At 42.3% G+C, this 12,166-nt stretch overlaps 1 protein-coding gene across 1 annotated transcript in view; it reads right to left on the bottom strand.

Annotated features, from left to right (window-relative positions):
- The window catches only part of HERC1 (HECT and RLD domain containing E3 ubiquitin protein ligase family member 1), a 736,289-nt gene that overhangs the window by 508,087 nt on the left and 216,036 nt on the right, over positions 1–12,166 (bottom strand). Inside the window, exons 23-24 of the mRNA XM_030188195.1 lie at positions 4,964–5,135; positions 987–1,305 (exon numbers count right to left, since the gene is read on the bottom strand). Coding sequence (XP_030044055.1) covers positions 987–1,305; positions 4,964–5,135 — 491 coding nt within the window. The remainder of the gene's footprint in view (positions 1–986; positions 1,306–4,963; positions 5,136–12,166) is intronic.

The raw sequence follows: 12,166 nt of genomic DNA, 5'->3' as shown, positions 1-12,166 counted from the left end.
GAGTATGACTAATATTCAGTGCTGTACCCACATAGCTAACTGGTCAAAGACAGGACAGTTATTTATGCAGTCCTACTTGCCCAGGGTTAGCTAAGTGGAGACAGTGACTGTTTAACTCCCAATTCTGCCCAGACTCTACTCCTTGACAGTGCCATGGTGATCAGAGGAGATATTAATGGGGCAGTGCCACTGAATATCCCCTCTTGACTGCTCAGCGCAATTTAACCAGGTAGCAGCCTCTCTTGCCAGGTCAAATCATTATGAATACTAGGTCCTTAATTTTCTCCCTCAAATACTGTGATCAACACCCTGATTAGGGTCAATAATTCCAATATAATAGGCATAATAAAGGCAAAGTACAGTGGGTAACCCTAAAATGTGTCGCAAAGCTACACAGGCAGCTATGTTTTGAACCACCTGCAGCCTATGCACGAGTCTCAAACAGGCTCTCACGTAAGTTATTACAGCAGTTCAACTGGACTATCACCAGGGCATGCATAACCTTAACTGACCCTATGAACAAGAGTAGATGCAGCATATGCACCATCCTTAACTTCAACACTATACTTCTAATGGAAACCTGTGATACAAGGATAAATGAAATGTCTGAATACTCTTCCAGGTTTCTAACTTTTGTCATAGAAGGAATAGCCTTCTTTCCAATACAGAAAGATAAGACAAAACTTAAGACTCATTAACAGCAACCCATAACTCCACTGTTTATGAAAAGTTCTAAGCCTACTTCTTAAGCTATCCAGTAATTTCACCAAATGATTCAGTAACATGTTATAGGCCAGAGCAATGGTACTCTTGGAATAATTTGCACAACATCGGCATATAAATAACCAGCCACCTAAAAAGTGTCACATGGAATGTTTTAGATAATCAAGGTTACAGCCTTTAAAAATTAAGTATAGTCTAATTTTCTTGGGAACAGATATTGCTAATAATAGGTTAGAATGGGAACTGTGCGTTCTGACTCCCACCTAGTCATAAGTGCAGTCCCCTCACTGGTGCTTGTGGAAGGATGCTGATGCTGGCCTTCCTCCTTTGGCTTCTGAAGTTCTTCAACTACTGGGCTTACTCCTAATATCAGCAAGGCACATCGATGAATCACTGAATTGCAAGCTGCAGTGTAGACATCTTGACCCTCTTGGAGGTCTGCACTGTCTCTTCGCTCTGGCAAGAGTTGAGTTGGCTGGTCATCAATTCTGCTTCCAGTCCCAGTCACAGAACTAATGGTCAATCTATCTCGGTCCCGACTGCGAGCTACTTCACGGGCTGATAGGAAACATTGAAAGATTTCTGTAACATGCAACACAAAAACAAAATCTTAACACAAAAAATAAATAGTACACAAAAACAAAATGATAAGTAAACAGCATCATCGTCTGCAAAGCTATGCAAAAAGCCTGCCATAGTAGAGGGGAAAAGTGTTAATTTTTATTGTTTGAAAATAACAAATTGAGACAATATTAATGAAAATATAGAAATATGTGAAAACACCATATCAGCATAAACTGCAGAATACCTTATGAGATAACCCAGTCCTTGGGGCACACCCAGACAAGTTGGGGTTTCATGATATCCACAATGAACATGCATGAAAAAGAGATTTACATGCACTGCCTCACTGGTATACAAATCTCTCATGCACATTCATTGTGGATATTCTGAAAACCCAACTGGCTGGGTGTGCCCCAAGGACTGGGTTGAGAAGCACCATTTTAGAATATCAAACCCCAGAAATTCTCCAAAGTTCTGAAGGTAAATAATCCATCAGTATGTAGAAATTAGGTCTTACCTGAATGTTCTTTCCATTAGTCATTCCCACTATTCCAGAACTTGTGGAATAGTTGTGTCCATCAACCAGCAGGTGGAGATAGAGGACTGAAAAATGAGCTGAGATATCACTCTCTTGGCATCTAGTCCAGCTCCTCAGTATTTACATAAACCAATAAGGAGAAACTCAGAACAAACACATCAACTTTAAACAACTTGCTAACTTAATACTAACCAGACGAGCAAACATGCGTGGACTTCTCTCGTCTCTGGACAACTTGTACAGAACAAGAGATATGCAGGAAGCACCATGTAAGCTGACTCATTACTTCACACCAACTAAGCATCTCAGAAACCTCGGGCAGACCTCTGAAATAGTGGGAAGGACTAATCGAAAGAAAATTATCAGTGAGACCTAATTTCTCCTTCCATTACATAGCTTCTCACTATTCCAGAACCTGTGGGATGTTCAAAAGCAATCTCTAGAGTGGGTGGGATCCTGGTGCTGCCGCTTGAGGACCAAAGCCCCAAACTGGCTTCTGAGCATGCCGCAGCATCCACCCTGTAGTGCTTGGCAAAGGTATGTAGCATTTACCACAGTGCCATCTTGAAAATATCCGCCAGAGACAGTAAGGTAGTCTCCGCCCAGGCTGTCCGTGTACACCTTGTAGAATGACCTGGCAAGGTCTGAGAAGCCTGGTTCCCCACAAGCAAATGAGCTGTCAAAATAGTCTCCTTCAGCCATGTCGCAAATGTGGGCTTGGAAGCCATAAGGCTAAGACTCTGTTTACCAAAAAGCACAAAGAGTCCGTCCGATTTGCGAAACTCATTCGTAACTTCCAGATATCTAATGGACTCTATGCCCATCGAGAAGCTTCAAGGAAGAATAATGAGCCTCTTCGTCCTCTCTGCGAAAGGACAGAAGATCCACAAGTTCGTTGATATGAAATGCTGATACCACTTCGGAAGAAAGGAAGGAACCATGTGCAGGGAGACCCCCGCCTCTGAAAAGCGTAGGAAGGGATTCCATTTTGCGGTAATCAGGTCCTGAATGTCTGGATGCATCAGGAAGGCCTCAGAAGGACCTCTAAGCCCCCTCATGATCAATAAAGATGGAACTCCTGACAACTGAAGCAGAAGGCTTCTCAGTGGAAAGCACTACCAATGCCTCAAAAATAAGAGTACTGAGCTCTTCGTTAAGAAACAACCTCAGTACATTCAGATCAACACCCTCATCAGGAGGGAGCTCTCCCTCCTCTAATGGTTCCTTCAATGATGGCTCCTCAGAATAAACTAAAGCCACATTAGATAAGAAGAGAGAAGCAAAGATGGCCTCATCTGCCCACTCCTGGAAATCTCTTAAGGAGCCGGAGGGGCAGTGGGGCGAGAAACTGATGTACCTTGCAGCAAACTCTGCTTCTGTATATAGATAGACCTGGTGTAAGAGAAATATAAACTCTGGAGAAAACAAAGATCCAGATGCAGCTGAACACTCTGTCGGGCCCTGAGGCTGCAAAATGGTGGCTGTGCTCTGCGCGTGATGAGACAGAGGCTGCTCCTCACTGTCAGTTGGCCACAACAAAATGGCACCCATTCCCATGCAACGGTCCTGCCAGAGAGCCCGAAGGCCCCAACATAATCGGATGCTGGGCCAAATCCAAAGAGATCATGGCTGGACAGATTCAGCTTCAGAAGTGGGAGAAAAAGACCAGTGCTGGGCAGACTTCTATGGTCTGTGCCCTAATCGAGGCTGAATAAATTTGGATAGGCAGGAGTGGAGCTTTTCAGGGGCTTCGACATTAAATTCAGAAATTTTAGAACAAGGAAACTCGGCAGACTTCTACAGTCTATATCCTGAAAATGGCAAGGACAAATCAAGACCAGGTATACATATGAAGTATCACATACCATATGTATCTTGTTGGGCAGACTGGATGGACCATACAGGTCTTTACCTGCTGCCATGTTACTATGTGCTGCAACCGACTGTTTCCTCCGCGCTCCAAGGGATTCCTGGCTTCCTGCCTCTGCGGGAGTCGCCATTCACCCCGACTGCACGCAGCACATGTCCCAAGCAGTGAGTTAGGATCCCTCCAAGTGGTTCTGAGACAAACGTTAGTCAGACTTACTACTGCCAGCTGCTCCCCCAAGCTCACAGTCTCCAAAAGTCTTACCACAGCTGAGAAAGGCTTAAGACTGATAATCTGTCCCATGCTCTCCAGCAAACCTCTTTCCTTTTTTTTTTTTAAGTTGCTGTGCTAGAAAAGAAGAGCTCCACATGAAACAGGGGAGAGGTGAAAGGAGGGAAGAAGGAAATTTGCAGAGCATAACAGACAGGAATCTGAAGATCTCCAGATATGACTTTGCAGACTAAAGCCACTGGCAAAGCTCAACTAGGAACCAGTTGACCAACTGTACCAGAAGCAAATCACACAGAAGTAGAGGCTGAAAAGTGTGTCCATCCACCTGCTAAGGAACTGGACTGGATGCCAAGAATGATGTTTCAACTCAGTTTTCAGTTCTCTATGTCCACCTGCAGGTTGATGGACACAACTATCCCACAGGTTCTGGAATAGTGGGAAGCAAAGTAATGGAAGATTCCTTTCTTTTTCTTTATCAGGTGCACTTATACTGATCTCCAAAGGGAGCCACAATCCATGCAGCTTAAAGAACATTGTTGTGACAACCAGGCATGAAGATGGGGAAAGGGATGATGGACAGAACTAGGAAAATCTCCAGGGACTGAAAACTAATGGTTCATAGCAACAAAAGCAGGCAGAGCTGGTTGCTCAACACTGAGCAGCAGGAAGTTAACAGGCAATAAATACAATTTAAAAAATAATTTTAAAAGCCTACCTTTTTAAGATCATAGATGTGTAAATGTGCATTCCATTTCAAGATGCTCAAAAACTTTTAACCTCAAACATTACGTCAAAATTAAAGCTGAACCAATCCATATGCATGTTTTATAAATATGGTATACTTTGGCTCCTTTGACTACCTGACCTACATTCATAAGACTGATAGAGAAAATACTGCACTTGCTCAGATTCAATTGCTTTAGAATTAGTGCATAAATTCAATTTTTGGTTTTCACAAGAACAACAACAAAAAAAAAGGTACAATTTGTTTAATGAGAGAAAAACATTTGCCAATATGCCTACAAAAAACAGGAGCTTACTTCCAGCCGTCATGACTTCATGTTCCCTTTCCTCCTCTTCATCCTCTTGATCTGGATGACCCTCCTCCCGATCTCGCTCCGCCTGCTCCTCCATTTCAGCTTCTTCATCAATGGTACGTGTAAAGGAGTGCTCCTGAGGATCAACATCTGCAATTTCCTGATTTTCAGACATCTTTATAAAAGTTAATAAAAAAAATATATAAAATACATATTAAATTACATATATCATACCAAGTTTTACTAAATTAAAGAATGACAATCTCAGAAGGAACCTATTTTCAAAAAGTTTGCCAAAAGAAACAGAAAAAGCAAAACCCTTTTGAAATGTGGGCTCCATTTTTGCAATTAAATACTCGGTCATGTTCAACCTTGTAATCTAGACTCATGTATCTCTTGCAGCAGCGTACCCACCTTACATGCCAGGCAGTGCATGTATGCAGCCCCTCCCCCCCCCGGTGGACAACATCCCCTCCTCCAAGCAAGGTGGTGCGCGAAGCAGGCAAGCAGCTGCCAGCTCTGCTGGTCCCCTACTCCGGAACAGGAAGTTGATGGCAGAGGGGGCAGGGGACCGGCAGAGCCGATGACAGCTGCACCCCTGCTCTGCGCACCCCCCCTTGCTGCTGGCACTCGGGGTAGACCACCACCAACACCCCACCCTAGGTACACCAGCAGTTTCAGTCAGTTCTCCACCTGGTAGTACAGAATAACACAAGGGGTTCCCCCCCACCCCCAACTGATAATGAGGAAACTTGGGGGAGGGAAGATTGGAAGCAAAAAGCAAAACTGCACTAATAATTCAGAGTAGACAATTCTTGGATGCATTGTATATTTGAAAGACTATTGCATGTAAAGATGTAAGATGAACCAGCTGTTATCTAAATGATTCTATGATTTGAATTCAATAAAAATGAAAGATTATTATAAAAAATAGGAACTGTATGCTTTGACCATTAAGCAAGAAATTAGTTTTCAAATGTACTAAATTAAATTCTAGCAAAATAAAAGATCCATAATGCAGTTTCTACACAAAAAAAATAGTTAATGCTTTAGCCTGATTCATTAACATTTTTCTCCATTTCTGTATTTATGGGAAAACATCTTGATGAATTGCACTCTACAGGCACATACATTTTCCATGGAGAAAAAAAAATACTGATACAATAGGTTAACCTAGAAAGAAAATTTTAAAAAATGTTCTACCAATAAATTTTTAGATATGCTTGTCAACAATGCTTATGATTTGCAAATGTTAACAAAAGGTGTGCTATGGATTTAGCATGCGCTAAATGCTAAGGAGTCCGCAGGAATAAGATGGGCTTCTTAGCATTTAATGTGTGCTAAATCCATTAGTGTGCATCAGCAAAAGGAGGCTTTTATGTCTTAAGGTACTAGAGTTAGCTATGCAACAAAGGTTCACAAACATCTTGTTAAAACTACAGACAATTTACTTAAAGTTTTTCCTTCTCTATTTAAGCAGCCACTGGAGCAGTGGGGCCACATAGTTGCACACTTCTGTACTTGCTATTCATGCAGGTGTTTGAGTGGGTAACAGAGCACGTATATTTAAAAATCGAATGTGAAATGAGAACTGACACTGGGACCAAGATAGCATTTTTTTATTTTATTTTTGTTACATTTGTACCCCGCGCTTTCCCACTCATGGCAGGCTGAATGCAGCAGGCAATGGAGGGTTAAGTGACTTGCCCAGAGTCACAAGGAGCTGCCTGTGCCGGGAATCGAACTCAGTTCCTCAGTTCCCCAGGACCAAAGTCCACCACCCTAACCACTAGGCCACTCCTCCACTGAACAGACGCTCATGGAGGAGCTTTGTAATGTGCCTTGGGTGAGTTGCCTGATTGGTGCCTCCTCCATCTGGAAATGAGGAAGAGGAATACTTTGCAGCCTCCTCCGGCACTGCGTGCGCCCCAGTCATTGAGGCAATCTATGCTAGATGTGATCTAAGTCCCAGCACGTTCAGTAGAGACAGTCAGTCTCCTCAGTTGTACCAAGGCATTGTCTTCCAGCAGTGATGTTAGCAGGGTTTCCCTAAGCCCTGCTCCCAGGTCAGCTCCACCAGAAACTCTTTGTTGGTCGGAAAGAGGAGTCAGAGATGGTATCTTTTCCTGTGCTGCGTTTGGAGGATCTCCCGGCCTTCCCATCGTCCGACGGGATATTGGCCACTTGAATTCACTGAAGCAGTGTCAAATACAACCAAATGAGAGTACTGTGACCACAGTAAGGGAAGGGGCCTTCAAGGAACTGGTGGACATGCTGGTTAGGCCAAAGACTGTCATTTTGAATATGCTGTGAGATGCCATAAATACTCTGAACTCCTCCCCGAGTAAGCTGGCTTCTAAATTTTCCTCCGATTTAAACTCTAACTGAAACTTTTACATGTCCAGACTCAAGCAGTGGACCAACAGCCTGTTACAGTGACTACCTTAGAGACTAAGGTTTCTGAGTTACAAGAAATCTATGGAATACTTATTAAAGATAAGAACTGTGTTACTAGGAAGATGACATATATGGAGAATCAACTGAGGAAAAACACTAAGATTTTTGAACTTTCTAAGGTCACCTTTGATTGCACAAGTTGAAACGGCCAGGAAGTATTTTAAAGCGGTGCTCAAATTACCATCAGAAGCACTACCACCATTAGAGCACAATACCTGGTATTTGCCAGGTATTAAAGGTGGAATGGTCTTCAGGAAGCAAATCTGACAGATCTGCTAGAATCTTCATCATTAGAGCTTATAACTCAAAAGTCCACTCTTCAAGTGAAGTTTGTTTTAGAATCGTACAGGAATACTGTTCTAAAACTGTATTTTCACTATTCAGATCAAGAATTCTTGGGATCAAAGATTAGAATTTTTCTATTTATTTCAAGGATCACCCAGAGGCGTCGCCAAGAATTCTTTGTTCTGTGCCCTCAGGTACAGGCTCTGGGGATAAGTTTTCTGCTTCGTTTTCCCTGTACTTGCTGTTTAACCTATCAGAATAATTTGTCTTTAGTGACCCCAAGCACTTATTATTGAGTTTGTGGTATCCAAGGAAGAGTTAAAAATGCAGACATGACTTTCTCGCAGTTATTTTAAGAATGCTGTTGGGCTAGAGCTGAGGCTTCTCTTTGATTTTTGTGTCTGTTCTATTAATTTGTTTTCCTTATATCTGTTTAAGAATTTCCATTTCTTGGTCCTATTACCTAAAATTGTGGATAAATGTAATTTGAATTTCCTTATTTATTATTCTGGGAATGGAATTTTTTTTTTTACTTCATCAGTTGCATTTTTGTGATTCAACTGTACAATTTGAAATTGTTAAAAATAAAAGTTAAAAATTGAACGTAAAACAGTTTTCAGACAGGAATCTCAACCCAGGCAATTTGAAAATTGCACTCTAGATGTAACAAAATATTTAAGATGTTATTTTAAAGAGTTTGCCACTGAAAAGCAGGGAGGCCAACAATTAAATCCATGGGTAGACTGCAGGCCCCTGGGTACTTTGAGTATGTGGGCCTGCATGCCTTTTTTTTTTCCCCCTCCATATAAAGGTTAGTTGGGCAGGAGAACAATTCTCAGAAGGCATTCTTTTCTGCAGGTAAATCATTTACCTGCAGAATGTCTTCAGAAAATTGATCCCTAAGAGTATACTGCAAATTTTCATATATTAATCATTTTTGTTTAGGCCATGTAGCTGCTGAAATCTACGAATGGAACCTAAGAATCAGTAAGTTACTAGGATCAAATGCAAAGATTGAGAAGCTTTATCATATGGGGATTCAATGTCCTGCCACCCAACCACATTGGGAGCATTAATAATTTGGACCTTGGTCACAATGGGAGCGTTATTAAATTTCCTATTTAAAAATAAAATCCCAAAACGTAAGGTTACTTAAATGGTATTTTATTATAGGACATTCAAGACTTTTCAGAATTTGATAGAATGCAACTGATTTACATAGCCTGGCATATGTTAATAGAGGGAAGCCCGTCTTATGAGTCAAGACCTATTTATGTCAAACCATCACAAAGCAAAGGTTTATGAACTAGGAAGGATTCAGGTTTTAGACAACCAGGCCTGAGAAGGGGAAGGGAGAGAAAAAGATGACAACACTGCTGGCCAGTGGGCAGAACCCCATCAGCACAAGCTGACACATCATGATTAAAAGTATTCCAATGGTGAACCAAAGGGGCTTGTATCGCTCCAGTGTGAATTCTAAGATGCTCAATTACATGACTTTTGATTGCCCTTACAGTGTGTCCTATATACATTTTTGGACAAGGACATTTAGGGGCCCTTTTACAAAGGCGTGAAAGGGGCTACGCACATCCAGAACGTGCCAAATCGGCATTACTGGCCAGCTACTGCGTGCCCCGGGTGGTAATTCTGAATTTTGTGCATGACAAAACCACGCGGTAGAAAATTTTCTATTTTGTACCGCATGGCACTTACCTGGCAGTAAACGACAGTGGGTGCACGTTGCATGCCTATCACACGGGTAGCACGTGAGACCTTACCACTAAGTCAATCGGTGGCAGTAAGGTCTCAGGGCAAAAATGGACACGAGCTGGTTTTTATTTTGCCCTTTTTCCAAAACGCGGTAAAAACTGGCCCGCACTGCTGCATGCCACTTTTTGCCGCGGCTTAGTAAAAGGGCCCCTTAATCATGTAAACCACTCTTTCAGTGATGCATAAGTGACTAATAAAAAAGGCCCATTTGTGAGACCAATGAAACGGGTGCTAGTAAGGTATTTGTGTTCTGCAATTAATGTTTTGAAAGGGATATTTAGGATAATTGTGTTGTCATGGTAATGATTAATTTACATTTTTGTGTTGTGTGTAATAGTTTTTTTTTAATTTGTTTTTTTTGTTGTGTTGGTTGTAATGTTATTTGGTGGCAGTTGTTTTCTGTGTGTCCAGTGTTCTGCTACAAATGAAATGGGCAGTGTCACAATTCTCATGTATTTTCAATTATTTATTGTAGTACTCTGTTAGGAGACAGTAAGTCTGACAGTTACATGAAGTGAGTATGTGTGTGTCTAAGAGTGATGCATGCAGTGGTGTGCTGGAGCCGGCTCACACCGGCTCGCAAGAGCCGGTTGTTAAATTTTCTTCCGGCTTGCGAGCCGGTTGTTGAAAATTGTGAGCCGGCTCTGGCTCTCCTCCCTCCCTCCAGATCCGCCTCACCGCCCGCTTGTTTTTTGAATTCCTCGGGGCAGGCAGCCTTGCCTGCCCGCTTCCAGCGCTGACTGTCCTCCCCTGCCGGTTTGCGCTTTAAAAATGGCCACCAAGACTTCCAGAGGCGGCCTCGCGAGACTTCTGCTGAAGTCTCGGCGGCCATTTTGAAGCACGAATCGGCAGCGGGGGACAGTCAGCGCTGGAAGCGGGCAGGCAAGACTTCCTGCCCCGAAGAATTCAAAAAACAAGCGGGCGGTGAGGCGGTCCTGAAGGTATGGTGCCAAGATAGTCCAATAAATAAAAATAATTAGACTCACTGAATATGGGATCCTGTGCCGTCACTGGCAAGGTAATTGCAGAGCTGAGCTGAAAATTCTCCTTAGAGATTTTTACAAGACAAGTTGCATAGATAAAGGACAGAGCCAGAGAACAGTTACGTTGCTGCCAGAAAAAGTGCTAAGATTTGATGCTGTGAGATGCTATTAAAGCTCTCAGGTTTCAGATCTGTGCTAATTAAAACTTATTTATGGGATGTAATTACTCTATGATTCCAATATATGAAGTGAACTTTCTGTTGGACGTATTGAGATCAGAGAAAAGCTCCGTAGAGACTGAAAACAAGAAAGGAAAAAGGAGTTTGATGTTATCCCCACCTAATAGGTGTATTTCACAAGTAACATACATAATGAAATCAACTCAATTTAGTTGTCAAACTTTGGGGCTCATTTTCAAAAGAGAAAAACGTCCAAAAAAAGTGGCATAAATGTGCGTTTGGACGTTTTTCTCACAAAAACCTCCAAATAGGTATTTTTCCAACCAAATTTTAGGTGTTTTTCTATGCATAAGTACATAAGTAATGCCACACTGGGAAAATACCAAGGGTCCATCGAGCCCAGCATCCTGTCCACGACAGCGGCCAATCCAGGCCAAGGGCACCTGGCGAGCTTCCCAAACATACAAACATTCTATACATGTTATTCCTGGAATTGTGGATTTTTCCCAAATCCATTTAGGTTTAAGGACTTGTCCTTTAGGAAACCGTCTAACCCCTTTTTAAACTCTGCCAAGCTAACCGCCTTCACCACATTCTCTGGCAACGAATTCCAGAGTTTAATTACGCGTTGGGTGAAGAAAAATTTTATCCGGTTTTAAATTTACTACACTATAGTTTCATCGCATGCCCCCTAGTCCTAGTATTTTTGGAAAGCGTAAACAGACGCTTCACATCCACCTGTTCCACTCCACTCATTATTTTATATACCTCTATCATGTCTCCCCTCAGCCGTCTCTTCTCCAAACTGAAAAGCCTAGCCTCCTTAGTCTTTCTTCATAAGGAAGTCGTCCCATCCCTGCTATCATTTTAGACGCCCTTCGCTGCACCTATTCCAATTCCACTATATCTTTCTTGAGATGCAGCGACCAGAATTGGACACAATACTCAAGGTGCGGTCACACCATGGCGCGATATAACGGCATTATACCATCCTCACACCTCACATCAGATGTGTGTTCAAATCACAAGGGGTGTGTGTCAGGGGAGTGTTATAACAGCTCTTAACAAGCAATAATGAGCACTAATTAGTAATAATTAGAATTTACACGCATAACTCGCTAAGTGCATTTTGTAATGAACTGTGCCTAAATTCTAATGCACGCAGTTCAAAAGGGGCATGGCTATGGATGGGGAAATGGGCGTTTCATGGGCATTCCAACATTTATGCGCATAATTATAGAATATGGCCCAGAACACGTAAATCTATGTGCAGGGATTTATGCCATGTTTTCATTGGTGTAAATAGAGGCACTGAGGTATCAGAGTGGTCTAGTGGTTAGAGCACCGGTCTTGCAATCCAGAGGTGGCTGGTTCAAATCCCACTGCTGCTCCTTGTGATCTTGGGCAAGTCACTTAACCCTCCATTGCCTCAGGTGGGACAGAGAAATAGCCAGTGTATCTGAATGTAACTCACCTTGAGCTACTACTGAAAAAGGTGTGAGCAAAATCTAAATAAATAATAAATAAACTCA

The sequence above is a fragment of the Microcaecilia unicolor genome, chromosome 1 (genome assembly GCF_901765095.1).
Source record: "Microcaecilia unicolor chromosome 1, aMicUni1.1, whole genome shotgun sequence".
Lineage (NCBI taxonomy): Eukaryota > Metazoa > Chordata > Amphibia > Gymnophiona > Siphonopidae > Microcaecilia > Microcaecilia unicolor.
The sequence above is the reverse complement of the archived record's forward strand: the minus strand, read 5'-3'. Positions and strand labels throughout refer to the sequence as shown.